We start from the raw sequence: 22,429 nt of genomic DNA on the forward strand, positions 1-22,429 counted from the left end.
TCAATAAGGTTGTTAGATTCTCTGAGCCAGGAGAAGGCTATATAAGCCCTGATGTGTAGCTTTGTTTTGGGGCTCACTTTGAGAAGTGTTCTGTGATTTGATCTGGATTCTGGAAAGCCGTTGTGCAGAGCCCCCGGCTTTGAAACCCAGATGTTGATTTGGTATGGATGTAATGGTTGGACAGTTTGGAAATCTGTCTACTTGATCTGTTTCTGTCTTGATAATTCTGTCTGTATATTCTGAAGTTCAGGGTGCTGACCTTTTTCCCCTGAACTAGGTAAACGATACATATTTGACTGATTAAAGTAAGCTTGTTAACCCATTTTGAGTTGCTTTCCTTTATCAAAGCAGATCCAAGAACCTGTGTTGGCAGCCACCCTGAGGTGCTTGCCGCTACAGACACCCACTACATGCCTTGCCTCCTTGCCTCCAAAAATCTGAGGGTCTAAGACACTATAGCTGGAGGACGCCTTCAGACTCACAGTTCAACAAAATAATTGGCACTTTCGGGTACAGTGACTTGCTCACACTTACAGTGGTTGAGCTGTTGGCTTCAAGCTTAAGAGTCCAAACCCAAAAGGCTCAGAAAGTTGTAACCAAGATGGGTTGTGTTGTTTATACTGCCCCATTCCCTCCATCAGGTTGCCAAGACCCCAGCCCCTGGCGCAGCAAAGTAGGACTCCTCTAGACCAAGAGGAGAGTTGGAGCAGAACTTTATTCCCCTTCAGGTAGGAAAGGGAGTGGCAGTTGCATGCCCCTCCCCCCCAAAAAATTTTTTTTGAACAAAATAAAACAAAAAAATTAAGAACAAAAACAAAACAAAAAAATACCCAACTGTTTTCTGAGCCTAAGAACCAGAGGTGTGTCTAGAGCAGGGAGCAGGAAGCAGCCAGCTGGGGACACCTCTGCATAGCAATAGGCTGGCGGCCTAGCCCATGCCAGTAGTACAGTGGGGGTGCTGGGGGGACTTATGTTCTAAGGACAGAGCCGCCATCCCTCCCCTACCCCCAGCCAGGAAGGGTGAAAGTGGAAGCAAGGAGGCATCCATGGCCTGTGGGGGTGGGGAGTTCTGCAGGTATAATCCTAAATGTGCGAATGCCTCCCCACCTACACCAAATCAATAGTGGGTCTTAGATCTTTTTGCCTGGGGAGGGCACAAGGCCAGAAAAATGGTGATGGAGGGCGGTGGGGGGGAAGAGGGTAAATTCTCCTCCTTGTAAACTGATCCACAGGTCAATACTGGGGGGTAGGGAAGAGGGTCAGGAGCAAGTGGCATGGAATAGGATAGGGAAAAGTGAAAATCAGGGCATGGTGATGTGATAGGGGCTCCCTGGGATATGCTCCTCGCCCCACATGACCATGAGGGTGTAGTCGCCCTTCTCCTTGAGCAGGTAGGTGATAGTGTAGAGGCCGCCACTGACGTGCTTCACCAAGATCTCCTCGCATGGGGTTTTGGGGCCTTGGACCCCCACCATGAGGATATTATTACCTAAGAACAGGAGAGAGACATTTAGGCATCTCTTCTAGTCCACTGACACCCATTAAGTCCTGGTGCTAGGCACTGGGGGACTACCAAGACAAAAAGGCCCACCCTCAAGGAGCTGGCTTTCCAGAGGAATAGGTCAATCCACCTGCAATGGAGAGAGGTGGCAATGTAAGATGCACTCAAGTGGAGGTGGATTGTGAAGGGCTCTAAATGCCAAAGAGTGTCCAAGGGCTTAGGGCGACAAGTAATGAGGGTGGAGAGAAAGGAAGATGGTTGGACACAAGGTCCAGGGCAATCAGCAGACTTCAGTCAGCAATGCTTGGTGGGGGCTGTGTGTGTATGAGAGACATGTGAGACACATATCCAGCCCTGTATAGACATCCCAGGACTCTGCCAACACATGACTTTTCAGACGGCCTGCTCTGTTCCCAACCCCAAACACTTGGTCTAGAAATGTGGGGGTGGGGGCAGGGGACAATGATTCTGGATTGGAATCCTGCTCCTCCTAGACGGTTAGGGGGTGCCACATAGAGCTCTGGGGGTGGAGTCAGAAGATCTGAGTTCAAATCTGGCCTCAGTATTTGCTAGCTGTGTAACCCCAGGCAGGTCAAGTAACATTTGACTATAGCACCTCCCTCCCAGGGTTGTTGGGAAGGTCAAATAATAATTGTAAAACTTTTAACACAGTGGCTGGCACACTACTGTGTGCTACATAAATGCTCATCTCTCCTTTTCTCCTGCCAAATTCTCTCTTCTGTACAGGAAGAGCAAGTCATTTCCCTGAAAGAATTAGCACAGATAAGAACTAGCCTGGAGTCAGGAAGCCCTAGATTCAAGTGCCTCTGGTTGTGTTGTATGACCCTGGACAGGTGACTTAACCTCTCAGTACACCCGTCTCCTGGTTCTCCTCCTACCTCTCTGACCACTCCTTCTCTGTCCCCTTTGCTGGATCCTCCTCCAGATCATTCCCTCTAACTGTAGGTGTCTCTCAGGGCTCTGTCCTGGGGCCTCTTCCCTCCTCCCTCTATCCTACTTCACTTGGAGATTTCATCAGCTCCTACAGATTGAATGACCATCTCTATGCTGATGATTCTCCCATTTACCCATCCTGTCCCGCTCTCTCTGCTGACCTCCTATCTCACATCTCCAACTGCCTTTCAGACATCTAGGACTGGATGTCCAGTAGACATCTTAAACTCAACATGTCCCCAATTGATCTCATCTTCCCCCCTAAACCCTCCTCACCTCCCACCTTCCTTATTACTGGAGACGTTACCATCTTCCCATCCCTCAGATTCCCAACCTAGGAGTCATGCTGTACTCCTCACTCTGCCCCTCCCACCATATCCAATATGGTGCCAAGGCCTGTTAATGCCACCTCCGTAGCCATCTCTCAAATACACCCCCTTCTCTCCTCAAACACTGCCACCACCTGGGTGCAGTCCATCAGCACCTTATGCCTAGATTACAGCAATATCTACAGGGGGCATCTGACTGCCAAGTCTCTCCCCTCCAGTCCATCCTCCATTCAGCCACTAAAGTGATTTTCCTAAAGTGCAGGTCTGACTATATGTCACTCCCCTACTCAATAACTCAAGTGGCTCCCTATCACATCCAAGATAAAATACAAAATATTTTGTTTGATATTCAAAGCTCTTCATAACCTAGCTCCCTTCCACCCTCCCAGTCTTCTTACACCTTACTCGCCTCATGTATTCTTTGAATCAGTGACATTGGTCTCCTGGCTGTCCCATCACCAAGCCCCTCCATCTCTTGGCTCTAGGCACTGTCTCTGGCCCCATGCCTGGAATGCTCTCCCTCTTCCACTTTGCCTGCCAACTTCCCTGGCTGGCTTTCTTTAAGTCTCAACTAAAATTCTACCTTCTACAGGAGGCCTTCTCCAACTCCTCTTAATTTCAGGCCCTTCCCTCTACTAATTATCTATTTATTCTATGGGGGGGCGGTGTTTGCTTTGTATCTGTTTGCATATGGTCTTCCTCATTAGGTAAGCTCCTTGAGGGCAGGGGCTATCTTTTGCCTTGGATCAGTGTTTAGTGCTACACAGTAGGTGCCCAATAAATGCTTCTTGACGAAGGGCCCAAGCAACTCTGGAAGACTAAGTTGTGGCTCAGATCTTATCCCCTTGCTTCCCACCAAAGTTCTTATACTTTCTGGGTCCCCCAAGAGCAGTAAGTGGCAGAGCTAGTTTAGACCCTGATCTCCACTCCCAATTTGGAATCTGTTCCAGCCCCAGAACCCTTTTTGTAAAAGCAGCTGGCTCACTACCCAGGCCTACCCCCTCTAGCAGCCCCAAGAGGCCCCCACGCCTGCCTGCTTTGCTGCAATCCACAGTGAAAGAATTCTTCTGGCCCACAAAGGCCTTGCTGAGCCCCAGGCCCTTGGCCACCACCTTGCTGGCATCTGAGTGGAGCTTTGGCAGGGCTCGAGTCTGCAGGGGTGCCTCGCCTTTGGTTACTGAGTCCACAAACACTGATGAGGTTTCATGGAGACTGTGACTACTGACCAGTCGGGGACCTATAGAGCAGACAGTGTGTGAGAATGCTAGAAAGAAGAGGGAATCCAAAACCAAGGGGCATTGGGGGATAAGAGTCCACACCTGTGACTTTGGCCTTAAAAGGGCTGCCCACGATGTGGTAAGGGCCTCCATACTTGATAGAGATGAGGTAACTGCCAGGAGCCATGGGTGTGTAGGTTACCCGGTAGCCCTCGGAACACTCCTGACAATCCATTTTCACCTTGGAAGGGCCATCAATAGTGACAGACAAGGCACCAGCTCCAGCGCTGCTAGTGTTGACAATGAACTCTGCTGGGCTCCCTAGTGTTAAGGAAAGAAGAAGAAGGTAGTCCCAAAAGGAGAAGGGTAGAAAAGGTTTTTACTGATCCTTGAACCTTGTCCTCCTCCCTAGTTCTGACTCATATACATGAGACAATGCTAGGGAAAAGTAATGTCTGTCTGCAGGAAGGGAGTCACATGGTTTCAGAGCAAAGAACAGGTAAGACTGGGCTCAAGCTCTCCACAAGACTGGAGCAGCCACTCAGGTGACATCATCCACCCTCTGAAGACAAAGTCACAGCATGAGGTAAGGCCAGTCTGGAGAAAGAACAGGGACTTCTGCCCGTGGTGGACACTGAGGCCTGTGTGATATGGCTAAGTAGACTGGTGACAGAAGATGACCTCCTGGGAGGCTGATGGGTTCCCTGCCTGGGCTCTGACCCAGAACAAGCTATGATTGGACTGTATGTCTCTGTGTGTCCCTGTTCCTTCCCCACTCACAGACAGCAGCAGCAGGAAGCCTAAAGTTGGTTGGAAAGTATCCATGTATAAGAAGTGGTTACAGATGCCATTGATGGCAGAGGCAGATACAGTGGGCAGAGCACAGGGCTTGGCCTCAGAAGAGCTTGGGTCTCCCCAGTCTCCCCATCATGTTGTGTTGTGAAAAAAAGGACTTGTCAAGTGCTATGGGCTTGTTTCTTGTTTGCTGCTGTCTGGGCCTTAAAGCAGGAGGCAGCCTGTAGTTAGCTACAAATAAAGTCACACTGTGCCCCAGGTCAGTGACCAGTAGGACGCCTACCTGCCTGCCTAGGGATCCCAGGAGATTGAGGGGAAAGAGCCACTATCATCAGAGCTTCACCAGGTCTCAGAAGCACTCTATTAGAGAGGAGCTGGGAGGCCAATGTGTCCCAGTCTGCACCTTACCACAAAGGTCCTCTATGACATCTGGGGCCAAACAGCCATCCAGTCTCAGCTGCTACTCCAAGCCCTACCTCCCCAGGCCACCTTGAGACAGTTCTTATTGTTATAATATCGACCCTTGACATCATCCCCAAATTGGCCCCTTGGCACATGCCCCCCACCTCCCTGTCATTGCTGCTCGTGGTGCTGCCTTCTGGGATTAATCCTGAGTTTAATGGCAAGGCCTCAAGCCTTTCAGATTATCATTGCCCTCTGGGATGCCAAAGTAAATCCAGATGTCATCTCAGCCACACTCCATCCTGTTCCTGGCAAGCTGATGCTGTGGCCCAGGGCTGTCTTTGCCATTTAGCACCTGGCTGGCTGATTTTGGGTCAGGCCTCCCTGGGCCTCCTGTTCCCAGAGCTCAGGTGTTCCCAAACTGCCCTATCATGAGCTTGGTCAGACTCGTGAAGCATCCTTGACCTGGCTGAGACTCTACTTTCAGGCCAAGTGCAAACATTGATTCCTGTTGAATGTCACCTTGTTCGACTGAGCCTAAGGCCTGGTGAGAACTTTTGGGTCAGGGTGTGAGTGATTGATTCCCAGTTAGGATGAGCATACCTTGAGATGAGTCACTGGTGACTACTCAGCAGCTGAGGGTCAAAAAGGGGACTTGGCTTTCCCCTATAGCTGTTGTTATGGCAGTGAGGTGTACCAAACCAGAAGAGACCATGGTTTAGGACAGCAACTGCTAGACCGTGAAGGGCCATGCTGTCCCGTCACTGGCCAGCTCTGCCTACTCCAACCACAGCCATCACCTTTCCCTTCCCTTCCTCAGCCCAGACCTACCTGTGATCCCGCCTTCGAGACCTGCCCCATAGGCAGACACCATGCCTGGATCCCCTCCTTGCCCAGGCTCTCCCACACGGATCTTGAAGGGGCTGCCAGGGATATGGGAGCCATTGAATTTGACATCAATCAGGTAGATACCATTCTCCCGGGGAATGAAGCGCACGGCATACTTATCTGATAGGAAGAGGCAGATGAGAACAAGGAGATGCCACCAACCCTTCCCTCCACACATATGTGAGAGCTGGTCCAAGGTCCTGCCCAGCTCACCCAACAGCCAGTGTCTAGGCCCTCCCTGCATCCTCATTGCTAAATCCCCGTCTCCAAGGGCTCCCTAAAGGTGGCGTCTGCCCATGATGCCTTGCTCCTAAGGTACCCCATGAACACATATTCACTGTTATTCTGCTTGGAAAGCCTGTGGTATGGACATGGCCCCCTCATCCCTGCCACAGTAGCCACAGCAGCAGTGGTGGTGGTGGTATCAGACACGGAACAGGCAGTTATGCACAAGAGAAGCAGTTCTGGGGTTTGTGCTGTTTTGGAGGGGAGCCTTCCTAATGTAGTAGCCATGTTTCTGTTTTCAGAGATGGCATTGGTGCCAGGGCAATGTAACAAATAGCTGGATGTGGGGGTGACTACCCTTCTCTGGGCTTTAGTCTCATCCTTTGGAAAACAAGGGCTGTGCTAGATTGTCTCTCAATCTAGCGGGCCCTCAGGAGCTCCACCATGTGAGGGCACTAGACAAACCACCTGCCAGTGGCTCTCGAGTGGCACAGCTGCTCTGGAGCCCAGGTCACTAGATAAGTGACTCTCTGCCCTCCCCTGCCAAGTGCCAACAGTGAGGTGGCAGCACAGCCTGGCCTCACCTTGGTCGATCTCTGTGACATAGCATTCCTCCAAGGCCCCCGAGGGGCTATGGACCTTGGCATCGATGACACCTGTGGCCCCATTCAGGCTGACTGCAAAAGAGGCTGGCTGGTTGACCTTTAAACCTGACTCCTGGAATCACAGCACAGGTGGTTAGAGACCCTCAGGGATCAGGCTGATTTGGGGGGGAAATGGGGAGCCTTGGTACAGAAGGGGATGCACAGAAGAGCTCTACCCCTTCCAGCAGGGAGGGGCAGAAGGGGAAGGGAGAAACTGAGGAAGAAAAGTAGGAGGAGGTGGGGGGAGAGCAAAGAGGTAGGAAGAGCAACCCCAAGGCCTTGATCAACTTACCCACTTGGCAGCAAATACAGTTTAAAGAGGGAGAGCAAGGGGCCCTGGGAGAGGCAGCAGAAGCCACACCCACACGTGTCACACACGTGTCACACAGGCCACACATACACAACCCTCCCCCCCACACCACATACTCTCACACTGTGGGTCAGGGGTCAGGGTCAGGGGAGGTAAGCAGAGGAGGGAAGGGAAGGAGACTTTCAGTACCGCCATGCAGCCTTGCCAGGCTCTCCCTCTTTAAACCTCAGCCCTGGTACACAAAAGGCACCAAGATCTGTTAAAAGCCTTTAGATCTGAGACACGAGAAAAACCCCCAGTGGTGGGCAGGGACTGGTGCCAGCCCTGGGCAGGGGAAAGCATGGCCAGACCAGGGACTCTTGCATCTTTCCCCACTAGCCTGGCTACAGCAGTCAGCTCTCTGATCCCATCCCCCCCTCCCCCCAGCCTGGAGCTCAGGCTCCAGATCTTTGCTCTAACATCCCTGTCTCTCCCCTGTGGCAGAGTCTGGCCTGGCACTGCCCATGTCCTGCCCAGGGGGGCTGGGCCCTGCTGGGGATGGTTTCTCTCAGTGCCTCACCTGAAGGCTAGAAACAGTAAGGCGCCGGGCATCACCAGATGGGGAAGCCACAGGCACCACGAAGGGGCTGTCGGGGATGTGATCATCGTTGAACTTCACGGAGACCTCGTAGTCACCTGGGTGGGAAAAACAACAAGGTATTAGGTGCGAAACTCCAGAGCAGCCTGGCAATCTCCCTCCTTGGGGAAGCCCGCTCTGCACTCCTCCCACAAACCATATCCTGCTGCTTCCCTCCAGCCCTGGCCCACACCCTAACTAGTTCTCAAAGCTAGCTGCAGGGAGGCTAGTGGCACTAGGGCTATAGGAGCCCCTCCATAAACTAGGGAACTGTCACTGTTTGCTCCCCTCCAGTCTCAGAAGCAGATGTGCTTGCAAAAGGCAGATTAGGCCTGCCATCTCTAATCACATTTTTTGTCTCCCCCTTGAAATGTGGGGCTCCCCAGAGCTGAGCAAAGAGCTTTGTCTCCCTCTTCAGATGTGGGGGCTCCCCAGAATGGGGGGGGTTTTGTCTCCCCTTCAGATGTGGGGGCTTCCCAGAGCCAAGAGGGAGCCTTGTCACCCTCTTCAGATGGAGGGGGCTCCCCAGAGCCAAGAGGGAGCCTTGTTATCCCCTTCACATGTGGGGTTTCTTGTCTCCCCCTTCAGGTAGGGGGCTCCCCAACAGTAGGGGTCACGTCTCCCCCCTTAGATCGGGGGGTTCCCCCAAGGACAGGGGCAATGTCTCTCCCCTCAGACCAGGGGCTCCCCAAAGGTGGGGGCCCTTGCGCCTCCTCCATAGGTCCCAACCACTGAAGAGTGTGGTGGTTGAGATGGGGAGTACGCCTCTCCAGCTGCTCAAGAATCAGTTATGTGTCTGTCCAACAGCAACCTGGGCCAGGCCAACTGCTCCTGTGGGGAATTCTCTGTGGGGAGCACAGGTCAGACTCCAGCCCCCATCAAGCTTTACACAAGGCAGCCCGCCATGGCATGTGGCCCACTGTGGCACGGCCTGCCCTCCTACCCCCCCACCTACCGGGCTCTTGGACCACATAGGAGACGCCACAGGAGCCATCCTTGCGGTCCTCGAAGGAGATCTCAGCCTTGCTAGGGCCTTCAACAGCGATGGCTAGGCCCCCAGCACCAGCCTCCCTTGTCCAGATGCTGAATTCCGCTGCAGAGGGGGGGGGGGAAGCACATGTGTGTGTGTGTGGGTGGGGGCAGGGAGCTGCAGCTGATGCCAAGCTCAGCACCTGTGCCCTTTCTAGAATGGTGCCAATAGATAGTTGATAAAAGGCTGGGCTCAGATTTGGCCAAGTCCTGGGTTCAAACCCTACTTTGCCACCCCCAGGCCATTTGCCTCTTGGTGAGTTCCTTAATCTTTAATTTCTCAGCCTAAGTTACAGAGGAGTCACCACACTGGACAAGCATGATAGGCCTGGACCAATAATGGCTGACATTTACATAGTAGTATCTTGAGTCGGTGCGCACCATCTCAGCGAATCCTCACAACAACCCTCTGAAGCAGATGTTATAGCCGTAGGGCAGACCCTTACCGTACAGAGGAGAGGTGGAATGATTGGCCCAGGACCACAGGGCTCAAAGCTGTGGCAGAACTGGGATTCAGGCCCAGGTCTAGGTGACTACAATCACAGGCCTCCATCTACCATGGCCCTTGGCTACCTCTACAATCTTCTACCTCTGAGTGTTAGGCTGGTCTCCCAGCTGGCAATGACCTTTGTTCTGGGCTGCTGCCCAGCTCCCACCTATCCTGGGCATCTAATCCATGCTCAGCAAGTTGGGATGAACCAGTCTCCCCCACACTCTGTCCCACAGATGGCCCAATTCAGTCCTTGCTCCTTTCTCTCTGCACTCTCCTAGGAGGGCACGGCAGGTTCCATGAAGGCAAGGGGGCACAACTAATTCTCTCTCCTAGCCCAGGAATGGCTAATGACCCTTATGGAGGAAGCAACCCCAGAGTCCCACACTAACCAAGGAAAGGACGCTGTGTGGGTGGCTAAGGGCCTGGCTTACCTGGCACTCCAGCTTCTGCCCTCTCTAGGCCAGGCCCACCAGCACGGACTTTGTGGGCACCCCCTTCGCCCAGGGGCCCCACTGTAAATTGGAAGGGGCTGCCAGGCACGTGTTGCCCCTTGTACTTGACAATGACTGTGTGCACACCCATCTCAGTAGGTACAAAACGGATACAGTAGGTGTTGTTCTCGCCCTCTAGGATCTCGGCCTCATGGGGCTTGCCCGAAGGGCTGGTTACCTGGGCTGTCATATCTCGGACACTGATTTCTGTGGGAAGAGGAGAAGAGAGATCACAGAGAGCCAGAGACAGTGGACAAGGAAGGAAGATGGGACATAGGCCAGGCCTGGAATTTATTTCAAGAGGCCCAAACTCTTCTAAGCCCCTGGCTTCAGGGGCCTGTGCCCTCCCTTCCTTAGAAGCTCAGTCATCTGATTTGCACCTCAATCAGAGTGGAAATGTGAGGGGGTGGGGAAGGATAGAAAAAATATCTTGGCCTTTGTCCAGGCCCTCACTGCCCTCCCTGAGATCCAGGAAGCCTATTCCCTTGTTGCCATACTCTACAATGGTAGAGGAAGTGAATTTCTTCCTTGTCCCAGCCTTGCCTGCTGGGCCAGAGAGGCCTAAAGTTTCTGTCTACTTTGAATTGGATTCTTCTAGCTTTAGAGTGACTTAGGGACTGCAGATCATGAAAGGGCCCAGACAGGGAAGTGACTTGTCTAAGATTACAGCTACTGCCATGGTCTCTTGGGTGTACCTACCAGGGATTTTCAGGCTGAGGTCACAATGACTGCCAATATTGGCAACCGAGGGGGCTCTTCGTCGTCGGGTGATACTTTCCTTTACTCGGCCCTCACCAGTCACTTTGACAGAGAAGGGGCTGCCTGCAGAAGGCAGAATTCATTTATGTATTACATCCTATCTCCTACCCTGCCCACTGCCTGTTCCTACCATGTTAGCCAGTGACAAGGGAAAAGGGGCAGGCACACTGGGCATAATACAGGCACCATTATGCCAATGCACCATGAAGTTGCTAGTCAGCCTGCCCCGCTTGGCCAGCCTGTTTTGGAGTGGCACACACACACACACACACACACATTGTGGGTGACATCAGAAAGGCCCTGGATTCCTGCCCCTCCCCTCCCCCCCAACACACACACAATCACTTAGGCTGGGGCTAGGCTGCCTCCCTAAGGGTCCACTGCTCACCTGGGACATGCTGATCAGCAAACTTGATGTTGATGATGTAGTTTCCAGGTTCTGTGGGGCAGTAGGTGACCTTGCAGGTACCATCTTCCAAGTCCTCAGTATTGATGTCAACTTTGCTGGGGCCCTCGATGGACAGGCTGAGCCCTCCATAGCCTGGGCCAGACAAAGACAAGGTCCAGCCCACTTGCTCAGCCTGGCTCTCTCCCCTCCTCCTGAACTTGCAGTCCACTAAGGACTTGGCTTCTCTTAAGCTCCCTGGGGCTCCCTTCCCCACCCTGCCCATCCAGATGATCACGGTCACCTGCATCCCGGGTGTCAATGATGAACTCAGCTGGTTCAAATGTACGGCCTTCATGGAGGCCTTGGCCAGAGACGTGCACGCGGCTGGCATCCCCAATCTCTGACTGGCTGATCATTACGGTGATAGGGCTGTTGGGGACGTGCTGCCCGTGCTTCTTGACATTCACGAGGTGTTCTCCTATCTCCTTGGGGACGAATGAAATCCCTGGGATGGGGAGAACAGAGGCCCGTGAACAAGGTTGGGCATCTGGAGAAGACTAAGTCCCACTAGGCTGAGAGTCACCATGGAATGAGTTCCCTCTAGCTTCCTGCCCTCACCCCTCCAGTTGCTGGAAAGTCTGGTTGTATCTCAAGTGTCCCAGGTGCTCATTCTTCCCCCTGGGCAAGTACCCCCTCTTGAGTTGCATGGCTCCTTAAGAGTCCTGAGGCTCTTGAGGCAGGGCCTATGTTCATGGACTAGGGAATACAAGGACAATTCCTAGCATCACCCATGCCCACTTAGGGAAGGATCTCAGAGGGGATCAGTCAATTCCCCATGGAGGAATCCCAGAATCCCACAGCTGGAAGGGAATTCATTGGCCGAGCTGGATCTAAGAAACCAACCTCTCAAAGGGAGCCACCACATCCTGAGGGACTGTCCCACTCTGAGACTGCTCTCTGGTTGGGAGAGCCCCCCAGTTCTCCTGGTTCTGCCCCTGGGGGCCAAAGAGAACAAGCCTACCCCCTCAGCCACACAAGAGCCTTGCAGATTACTGAAAGGGAGTGAGTGCATCTCCCCCCAATCTTTCTTTTTCCTGAGAAAACATCCCCAATTCCTTTAACCATTCCTTAGATGCCACGGACCTTTATCAAGGCCTAATTATCCTGGCTGTCACCTTCCAGAGTCCAGCTTATCAATCTCCCTCTTAGCTAAACTTTCAACCGGGTTCAGCCAGAACAGACTAAGGAGGGACGGCTGACCCCATGTCTTTTGTAAATGGAGCCCACAATCCCATCTGGCTGCCCTATTACACTGCCTGCTGACTCATGTTAAGCTGGCAGAGATGCTAATCTTTTCCCTGTGAATCACTACCCACTCCTTATCTTCCCTTTCTGTCTGAACTTCCTCTAAACCCCATACAGCCATGGCTGATTGGATGGAAGCCAAACCGAACACTTTTGGGAAGGGAAAGACCTTCTTCCATTTCATTCTGTTTGATTTGGCATTATGTTCTGGGCTTGCCTGTGAAGCTCTTTTCAGACCCTGACTCTTCAAGGTCTGGTGCTGACAGACATACATCATCGAGCATTCCACCTCTGACAAGTGGTCACCTAACCTCTTCTTAAACGCTAGTGGGACCAGGGCACTCACTACCTCAACTAGGCAGCTTAATCCACTTTAGGACAGCTCCAGTTACCAGCAAGTCCTTCCTTATACTTGGTTATAAACTGTTACCCTGGGCCTTCCTCCCTGGTGTTGCTAGAGCTAGAGCTAGAGGAAGGCAAATGGGAGCTTCCTAACCAACATGGCCATTGCGCAGTCTCTTGAGCAGGCAGGGCTCCTCTCGGCCTGATGGGGGCACAACAGTTGCTGTGAGTTGACTGATGTCTGTCTCGGTGATGTTGAGGGGAATGTCAGCAGCAGAGCCCACCTTCAGGTGAGACATGCGCATGGAATCATCACCTGTGGGGGAAGAATGACAGAGCTAGAAGGAAAACAAAACCTTGGCCCATCTCTTCATCCGGGACATTTTCCTTGATTAGAAGTGAAGGGGACATACATTCAACTTGAAATTTCACATTTTTCTACTTTATGTTTGGGGAAAACTGGCCTGGGGGTGGTGTGGTAGTGTTTACAAGCACTGTCACATGACCCACAGCAAGTCAATTCCTTTCCTTAGTTTCTTTAAAAATGGGATTTAATGATCTAAGAGTCCTTGGACTGGTCTAGGAGCATGGAGGTTCTCTTGTCCTCCCCAACAATAGATGGCCTCATGTAGGCCTCTTCTCTCCCTAGCTCAGTCCAGCCCTGCCCTTAGCACCCTGGACCAATACCTGTGATCTTGGCCGTGAAGGGGCTGCCGGGAATGTGCTTGTCATTATACTTCACTAGGATACTGTAATCCCCTGGGAGGACTGGGAGGTATGAGACAGTGCAGGTGCCATCCTGGTTATCTGTACAGCTGATGTCGGCTTTTGAAGGGCCCTCAATGGCCAAGGACAAGCCCCCTGAGGAGACATACCATGAGCCCAGAAGGTCCAGGAAGGAGAAGACAGGTCTCTTAGACAGAGCCCTGAGTCTTCCAGGGACAATCTGAAGGCTAGATGTGCATGTGTACACAGATGCAAACACACACACACACACACACACACACACACACACACACACAGTTCAGCACTGGGGATACAACAGAGTCCCTGCCCTTGTGGAGCTTACATTCTAATAAGGAGGAGGGAGCAGGGAATACAATATGTTAAGGAAAGAAAGTAATGTGAGAAGAGCATGCTACTATCTAGGAAGAAGAAATGGGGTTAGGGCTCACTGTCTCATCCTATCTAAAGGGCTCAGCCATGCTGGAGATTACAAGAAATAGCCCTGTGCTGCTAGGAAGGAGTCTTCTATTCAATAGGAATTTCTGGGAAAACCCAAAAGCATCTTTCCAGACTACTATGGTCAGACTTTCATCTTACACCATACACCAACTGTGAACCGAATGTTAAAGGCCATAGGCTCAGGTTAGAGATTGGGCTCATAATGGCGGCAGTGAAGGAAGGAGCTTCTTGGGAGGAGATCCCTTTCTCCTAAAGCAGGCCACCACCTCTTCTGCAATTTAGAGCCTTAGGGAGCTGCCCAGAGTGCTGAGAGTGTCCAAGTCCACAGAGTCTCTACCTCTCCATTAAAGAGGACAGCATAAAAACAACGGCAAAAGGAGATCTGGGACCTTTCACAGCTATGGTTGGGAGGTGAATGCAAACAATAAGGGAAGGTGGCAATTAAAAAAAAATAAGATATCATTTCAATTAAGTGCGATCAAAAAGCTTTTGAGTGAACACAGTTAACACGAGTCGGCCAAGAGAGGAAATGGGTGACTGGGGAAAATCTTTGTGCCAAACATCTCTGACAAGGGGCTGATTTACAAGGTCTACAGGGACTAAGAAGAAGAGTGACAACCAAAAACCATTCATAGGGGCTAATGAATATTAGCAAACTATTCTCAACAGAACTGACCACACTCTTAATGAGCATGTGAAGGAACATTCCCAAGCACAATGAGCAATTTTTACCCCCATCCATCAAACTGGCAAAAGTGGGAAAAGATGAGAATACTGAAGAGTTAGATGTCCACACTCTTCAACCTACAGATTCCACTGCTAGGCATCTACTCCAAGAAGGCCAACGATGAAAAGGTCCCAAGTCCCTGTCGACCCCAAACCATGGCAAAAACCCATGGCAAAACTTTAGAGTAGCTGGAAACCAAGGAGATGCCCATCAACTGGGGAATGGCTGAACAGATTGTGGTACATGAATGTAATGAAATGTTAGTGTGCTCTAATACACGATAAACAGCATTAGAGGATGTAGATGAACTGATGCAAAGAAGCAAGCCAAATCAGAAGAACAATACACTCAATAACTACAATAATGTAAATAGAACAAACAGTTTAGACTGGATGCTGCAAAATGATGATTGGAGCTGGCTTGCCAAGAAGCCTCAGTGGGGGGTGCAATGCTAATTTAGTTTCTCCCTCTCTTTTTAGTTCTTCATTATGAGGGATGGCTCTCTAGAAGGGGAAGGGATGGATACACTGGGAAATCTAAGTGACAGGAACACAAGGGTGATCAATAAAACAACAGCAGCAACAAGGAGCCCTTCAGGAGAGACTGAATGTAAAGATGGCCTCCACAAGAGTGGTGAGCCCTACATACCAGAACATGGAAGAAGGCCAAAACTTCAGGGAAGAGATGGGACAGTTCATTCCGGAAATGAATCAAGATAGGAGAGTGACACATGTTGGGAACAGCTAGGAGATAGACTTAGCAGTGGAACAGGAAAAGTGTTGGGGAGTGGAAGGAGAGAAAGGTCAGAAAGGTAGTTTGGGTGGAGATACTGGTCAAGCTTAGACTCTATCCCATTGGTAATAGGAGCCACAAATGCTGGAACCAGGCAACAGGCCTGACTACAAAATGGGGACTACATGGGGAAGAGAGCCCAGGCAGGTCCACACTTGGCAGTTCTCAATTCTCAGAGGGCTGCTTTTCCCTTCCTATTCAGCAGCCACCCTTGCCATATCGCAGGCCTCCCTTTGGTTCATGTGATGTCTGAGAATTTCTGCTCAAAGTGGAAGGCAGAAGAAGGTAGGGTTCCAAGTTGACTGTAAACTTAAGGGGTCAATTCAGTCTCTCTGGCCCCAACAAGGACTGCTGCTTCCTAGACTTATATCACATGATCTGATCTAGTAGACAACACTCTAGGACCCACTCCCAGCTCTGCCACTAACTCACTGGGGGACCTCAACACAGGTTCATTACAGGGACCGAGTTTCCTATAAGTGTAGGAACCTGCAATTTCATCAGTATGGACCCCCCTTCATCCCACCATTGAAACGCACCCCAGTTTGTGTCAGAAGCAGGGTCTTCCTGAATCAGAGGCTAGACCTGGCCCCTCTATCCAGTAGACCATGTTGATCACTGTCTGTAACTTAGAGAACATCTGCCCTACAATCCCCAAGACCAAGATGAGAAGGTACTGCGCAGACCAAAATCATTCAGAGGGCAAGCCCTCCCTGCCCCTACCCCTCCTTACCTTCCCCTGCATCCTTGGTGTTGACAGTGAAGATAGCTGGTTTATTCACTAGTCCATGAGTCAGGCCTGGGCCATAGGCAGTGACATGACCACTGTTGACATAATCCACGTAGAACTGCAAGGGGCTTCCTGTGGGTAGGGTTAGGGTCTCAGCAAGGCTGGGTCTCTGGTGCCCTGGAAGCTGGAGCCCACCCTGCTGCTTTCACCAGTCTAGGGGATGGGCCCACTTAGCTGCCTTCTGCCCCTGTCCAAGTGGTGAAACCTGTCTTAGTCAGGCTTCTCCAAGGCTTCACAGGTTCTGTTTGCCCACAATGCCAAAGGTCATCAGCCCACTCAGCACCAAAGGCACAGCAGTCAGGCCCACCTGGGATGTGCATGCTGTCGTAGCGTATGTCCATCTCATGGAGGCCTGCCTCGGTGGGGGCGTAGCGCACAGTCACAGTGCCATCCTTGTTGTCCGTGATGGAAGGTTTTGCCACCTGGCCTGATGGCATTCGAACCTCCCCTGCAGGGACCAGAGACCTTAGAGATGGCTGGAGAGGGCCTCACTCAGCCCCCACAGTCAGGCTCTAGCCCTCCTCTTCCCTTGCTTTCCTCCTCACCTGTGATTTCTCCCTTCTTGATGGTAAAGGGGATGACCAGGTCAAAAGGCCTCAAGCCAGCAACGTCAAGTCCATTCACCCCCACCAATGGCCGTTCTGCAGCCTATGAAATGAAAATAGAAATAAGATACTTCAGGTTAGGGGTGACAACCATGAGAGAAAAAGGGCCAGGCCAGGAAGAGGAGGGAGGAAGTAGAATCAGACTCAGAGAGGTTCATGGAAAGAGACAATGTCTGTCCTTCTTCTCCCAAAGTGGGATTTCTTCTTGTCCTAGTCCTTGGCCCGAAGCTGAAGTTGGGCCCATGGAGGACAGACCAGTCCTCTGGCTGGCCATGTGCCATCCTACCTCAGGCCCAAGTGCTCTGAACAGATGCCAAGTAACCCATGCCATACTCCTTTGCCTCAGGAGTTCCTCAGATCCCAGAGGTTTGGCCTAGGAGACTGTAAGCTTTTTGAGACCAAGGACCATTTAGTTTTAGTCTTTATTTCCTCAGCACCTGGCATTTACACCAGGCTCCTTATGTCTTTCCATTGGGAAAACTGGGGGCCCACTGAGGGTAGCTAAGTGACCTCTCCCCAGCCCACTGAAGAAACAGCAGGGTTGGAAGATAGAAAGGAGCCCTGGGCTAGAGTCCAGGGTCCTTCCTGTTTGCCATCCTGCAAACACTGAGCCCCTACAGTCTGACTATTCCACTGAGGAAGAAGGGTCAGCAACAGAACCAAAGACCCACATGCTAAAGGGTCCAGGTCCTTGGCTGAGAGCAGCCCCTGCTTCTGTTTTTGAGGAAAGTAAATGGACTTGTACCCAAGGTTGCTGGACACCTGGCGCATACGAGTAGGGGGCTGACAACTGCTGGGTACGCATCTGCTGAGGGGTAGGCTGGTCCCCATCCAAGGCCTGGTAGGAGAAAGAAGGTCATTAGTAGATAAGCCAGCTAGAACCACCTGTGATGCCCTCCATCTGGAACGTTTGGACCCTGGACCAAGAGAGAGCCACTAAAGCACAGGGCCTTACCATGCACAATTAGAGGAAAAGGAGGGAGGGAAGGGAAAACAGGAAGTGGGTCCCTCTTTAGCCTGTCCCAGAGCTAGGCCTCAGCTGGAAAGCACCTAGTTACCTGGAAGCTGGAGGGGATGCAGCATGGGGTGTCAGAAAGGGCCAGGCAGAACCTCCCCTTGGAAACCAAAGGGAATGGCTTGTCACACCTGACTTGGATTCCTGTCCCTGGTCTCTCCAAAGTCCAGGAAAAGGGGGCTCTGAGACAACCCAGTGATAAAGGGTACTTTCACATGGGAAGACCTACTCCAGGACAAAGGAGTCCATGATACAGACTCCCTAGCTTGCAGTCCAGGAGAAAGAAGATGGATTTATGCCTTCTGGGTTGGAGACAGACACACGCATAGGATCACAGAAGTAGAGGCAGACCAGTGGTTCTCATGGCCACCCCTGTCACTTGAAGATTAAAGCAAATGAGGCCCAGATTAGGGAAGGGTCTTGTCTTCAGAGTCCCAACCCAATGTCCTTTCTACTTCACTGCATCACACTGTTCTATCTCTCACCTTCTTGAGGCCAGTGGAGGGATGAGAGGAGAGTGTGAACATTCTCCCCAGAGGATGGGGCCTTTGTTCACTGAAGCAGGGGGAGGGCCATCCCAGGAATGACCAAAGACCCCCCAAATTGGGAACCAGGGGAGCCCAGCAGAGGAAGGTCCACATCCTTTGCCTATTCCCTCAAGGCTCAACTCACCATGACCTGGAAGGGGCTGTTGGGAATGTGCTCGCCCCCGAAGCGGACGCAGATGATGTATTTGCCTGGCTGGGGGGCTGTGTAGAAGATGTCAAAAGTCCCATCTTCGTTCTCTACTACATCCACATCTACTTCTGTGCCATCGGGGGTACACACCGTGCATGTGACCTTGCCTTTGCCAGCAGCCTTGGCATCCACAGTAATCACTGTCTCCTCGCCAATCTGGATGGTGGGGCCGATGCCAGTGCCTGGTGTGGGGCAGGGGCAGGACAGTGAGCCTGGGCCTTTGGCTGATCTTGTGATCCCCTCCCTCCATGACTCCCCAAGCACAGCCAAGGGAGCCCCCATCTTTCCCAAGGGGAGAGGGGGAGGAGTTTCTCAGTGGGCAGGAAAGTAGCTCCTTCTCCATAGTGTCAGGGCAACCCTGATCCAGCAGACCTGCTTTCCTCAGTTGGATTGGGCAAGGCCTAGCTGTTAATCAGAGTCTCCAAAAGGTTGGGGGAGCACTCTGGGGTGCTTGGGGGGCTGTGTGAGGGGCAGTCTCCAGCCCAGTGGTAGCAGTGAGTGTGCATCATCAGCCCCCTCTCCACTTAAAGATGGGCACATGCCCTGGCAACACAGCTGCCTTCTCCCTCCTCCCAGGATTTACAGAAGGAATTGAAGAGAAACCCTTGCCCCAGCAGCAGTGTGTGGGACACTGAGGTTTTGAGTGAAGTTCCAAGTTTCCTGACGACTGAGAATGCTCACCCCATTGGAGATGCCAGCGCAGCCAGGCATGGAGCAGAGTAGGAGAGCCAGGCAGGGCCCAGATGAAGTGTGCAGTAAGAAGGGGGGGGTTCAGTGAGATTTGCAAGGCTCAGCAGGGTTAGCGCAGCAGTAGTGGTGATGGTTGGGGGGAGGGGAAAAACACGGACTGAGAAAGGGGCAAAGCAGCAGGTGTAGCAGCCGCCTAGTGGGGGGCCCTGCAGTCTAAAGGACAAGGGCCTGGCAGTGACGTTTGAGAGCAAGGGACCAAGTGCTGGGGGCCCCGGGGCTCAGCTTCTCCTTAGATGGGAAGGTCTAGACCTGAGCAATCTCTGTGCCATCCCCCCACCTCCTATGTGGAGGGGTACTTTGCCCCCCAGCAAGTGCTGAATGGGATTGAGAGGCCAGTCCTGAAGAGCATCTGGGCAACTGCATGTGTGGGTGATCAGTGTGACCCCCCCTGCTTGGGAAGGTAAGGCAGAACTCCTTGGCCCCATTATTAAGGACCCAATAGTGGCTAGTGAGATCCTACTAGCCCTATAAGAGCAAGCACCCACTGTGCTCACAGGGAAAGGGCTATTCGCCTCAACTCTGCTTGGGGACAGGCGACAACAGGGGACCTGCCCAACCCTCAGTGTGAGTAGGCAGATTTGGGGAGGTCGAGCTCCCTTTTGCTGCCCCGACCTGTTTCTGCTAATGACTCCTTGCTTTCCCAGGTACACTGCCTTCATTCTGCCCCAGCCCACTAAGCCAATTTTATGTCTACCTCCAAATGTTCCTGGGTACATGACAAGAGTTCAATGCACTGGGGTGGCCTGACCTATAGCAGCTCCCCCCCACCAACTGTTCATATCCTGGATTTTTTCTCAGTAGCACTCTTAGGCTTGTGGGCTCCCGAGGTAAGTAACAGGCAGCCTGAGGCTCATGCTCTGCAGCCTGGCCTAGGATTCTCCACCTTCCTTTTAAACCTGCCTTCTGCACCACCTCCCCCTTGTTAAGGCCATTCTCCTGGCCCTCCTTGCCTCCCCTTCTGTAAGTAATCCATTCAAAGCAATACATCAAACATGTCTGTGACACCCATCCCAATGGAGTGCGCAGGGCCATGCATGGGACACTCATCCCAATGGAGGTGCCCGGCCACGTATTGGACACCCATTCCAATGGAAGCACCCATTCCAATTGAGTTTCTGGGCACCCATTTCTGGGACACCCATCCCAATGGAGGCACAGGGCCATGTATGGAACACCCATACCAAGTGAGGTGCTAGGCCAGGCTGAGCCCTGGGAGTACAAATGGGAGATGGTTGCTGCCTTCAAGGGTTTTTTCCTCCCCCAGCAGAGAAGTTGGAAAGTGCATGAATGTGGGCCCCCCCATTTTGCCCTTTGGTCGGCCTGGCCTTCAAAGCCCAACTGCAGATCTCTTCCCTTGTAAGCCATTCACTCCCCTAGGGTGGTGCTTGTAGCCTCACAGGGCTTTTCTCAGGCGGGGCCTAAGCCTCACTCCTTTCTGATCTCCCCAAACTCTTAGGGCCCTTGGCTCACACGAAGCAACGTCACTGCTTGGGCTTTGAGGAGCAAGGGGTTAGTGGGGTAGGAGCAGTGGAGTGCAAGAAAATATAGAGAGAATACCGTCTCCTGCCATGCTGGCGGAGCCACCTCCCCAGCAACACCCACCTCCCCTGCCATGCACACCCAGGTTAAGGACCAAGGCACCCCCTGGAGGTGGGAATAGGAGTCTGCGGATCCGGCCAAGGCTGGGAAGGGGAAGAAGGACTGCTCTGGGCCAGGGGCAGGACAAACCGATACTCCCTCAGTCCTTTGGATCATAGCCCTCGGGGAGGGGAAGGCAGAGTTTCCCCAGCTAGCAAGGAAGAGAGGGAGGAAGGGAGGGATGGGAGGGAGACAGCTGCCCCTGGAGGGGAAGGGAGAACAGGAGGAGGTGACAGGGGTCAGGGAAGACAGAGAGCCAGCTGCCAGGCCCAGCTTCCCTAGGAAAAGGGGCAGCGTTTGTGCCGAGATCCCCAGACCCCAAGGCTCCCTGGCAAAGATGGTCCCTCTGGATGCCCCTAACCCAAACAGCTCACAGCCGCTCCCTAAAGAACCCTAGGGCCAAGGGGGCAGTGTGCACTTCCACTCCTAGCCTTGAAAGGGAAGCGACTTGCCTGAGGTGGTGCAGAGGTGGAGCTGAGCTAGGGCTCAGAGAGTCCCCCCCCAACCCAGACTCTACCCTCTCCTTGCCCCCCAACACTGCCCAGAGTGGCTGCAGCTGTGAACGGTTTGAGGGGAGCTGGGACAAGCAGGAAAGGAACCTGTCCCTCTGGACAGGGATGAATTTGGGGTATGCACCAGCAAGCAGCTTACCTAGCCCGTGACCTCCGATTGACACTGAGGTGAAAGGGCAGAGAGCAAGGAGAAAGGTCAAGTGAGAAAACCAGGTCACACGAGGTGCCAATGCCACCTGCATACCCACACACACGCGCGCACACACACACACATCTGCACACACAGACAACTGGGGGGGGGGCGGTGAGCAGCGGTGAAACAAGGGGTGTCTGTAAGAAAGCGAGTGTCTGCGGGGCTGCTGACCCGACCTCGGCTTGGGGGGAGGGGGCCCGCCACCCCCCAGGGGGCACAAGGCCCCTCCTCTGCCAGTGCTCTCACCTGTCACAGTGCACTTGCTGGCATCCCCCGTGGGCAGGGCCCGGACGCGGTATGGGGACAAGGGAATCTCATCACCCCCATACTTGATGAGAATTGTGTATCTGCCTGTCATGTCAGGGACGTAGGACACAGTGTAAGTGCCGTCCTGATTGTCCTGGATCGTTGTCTTCTTGGGCTTCCCTTCAGGGTCCTGCCATAAGGGAAGGAAGCCAGGCTATGAGAGGGTGCCTCCTGAACCCTGCCTGCCCACCATGCTGGACACAACTCCACCAAATGTCAATATCAGAGACTGAGAACTGGGATTTTAGCTCAGCCAATCCAATCCTTTTATCTTACAGAGGAAGAAACTGAAGCCTTGGGTCCCTCCCATAAGCAGTTGGGCCAGGATTTAAACCCAAGCCAGAGAAACCTAGATGTAGAGCTGAAAAGGACTTCAGAGGCCAGAGCCCAACCCCTTTACTTTTTGGATTAGGGAACTGAGGGTCAGAGTGGCTGATGTGCTCAAGTTCAGATAGGGAGTTCAGGGACAGAACCAGATTTTGGACCTGGG

At 52.6% G+C, this 22,429-nt stretch overlaps 1 protein-coding gene across 4 annotated transcripts in view; it reads right to left on the reverse strand.

Annotated features, from left to right (window-relative positions):
* Positions 1-696: 696 nt before the first annotated feature.
* The window catches only part of FLNA (filamin A), a 56,254-nt gene continuing 34,521 nt past the window's right edge, over positions 697-22,429 (reverse strand). The window contains exons 29-48 of one of the 4 annotated variants that reach the window (XM_069063794.1): positions 21,880-22,069; positions 21,580-21,603; positions 18,475-18,722; positions 17,533-17,625; positions 16,728-16,830; positions 16,490-16,630; positions 16,126-16,254; positions 13,376-13,549; positions 12,843-13,004; positions 11,343-11,546; positions 11,042-11,194; positions 10,594-10,716; positions 9,835-10,101; positions 8,837-8,974; positions 7,825-7,940; positions 6,896-7,028; positions 6,030-6,206; positions 4,104-4,322; positions 3,818-4,021; positions 697-1,489 (exon numbers count right to left, since the gene is read on the reverse strand). In XM_069063794.1, coding sequence (XP_068919895.1) covers positions 1,302-1,489; positions 3,818-4,021; positions 4,104-4,322; positions 6,030-6,206; positions 6,896-7,028; positions 7,825-7,940; positions 8,837-8,974; positions 9,835-10,101; positions 10,594-10,716; positions 11,042-11,194; positions 11,343-11,546; positions 12,843-13,004; positions 13,376-13,549; positions 16,126-16,254; positions 16,490-16,630; positions 16,728-16,830; positions 17,533-17,625; positions 18,475-18,722; positions 21,580-21,603; positions 21,880-22,069 — 3,186 coding nt within the window. In that variant the 3' untranslated portion in view covers positions 697-1,301. The remainder of the gene's footprint in view (positions 1,490-3,817; positions 4,022-4,103; positions 4,323-6,029; positions 6,207-6,895; positions 7,029-7,824; positions 7,941-8,836; positions 8,975-9,834; positions 10,102-10,593; positions 10,717-11,041; positions 11,195-11,342; positions 11,547-12,842; positions 13,005-13,375; positions 13,550-16,125; positions 16,255-16,489; positions 16,631-16,727; positions 16,831-17,532; positions 17,626-18,474; positions 18,723-21,579; positions 21,604-21,879; positions 22,070-22,429) is intronic. The other 3 variants (XM_069063795.1, XM_069063796.1, XM_069063797.1) reach the window with 3 other exon arrangements.

This window comes from Petaurus breviceps, unplaced genomic scaffold, assembly GCF_028583685.1.
Source record: "Petaurus breviceps papuanus isolate PSGF00001 unplaced genomic scaffold, PetGlider_PUasm1.0 90601, whole genome shotgun sequence".
NCBI lineage: Eukaryota > Metazoa > Chordata > Mammalia > Diprotodontia > Petauridae > Petaurus > Petaurus breviceps.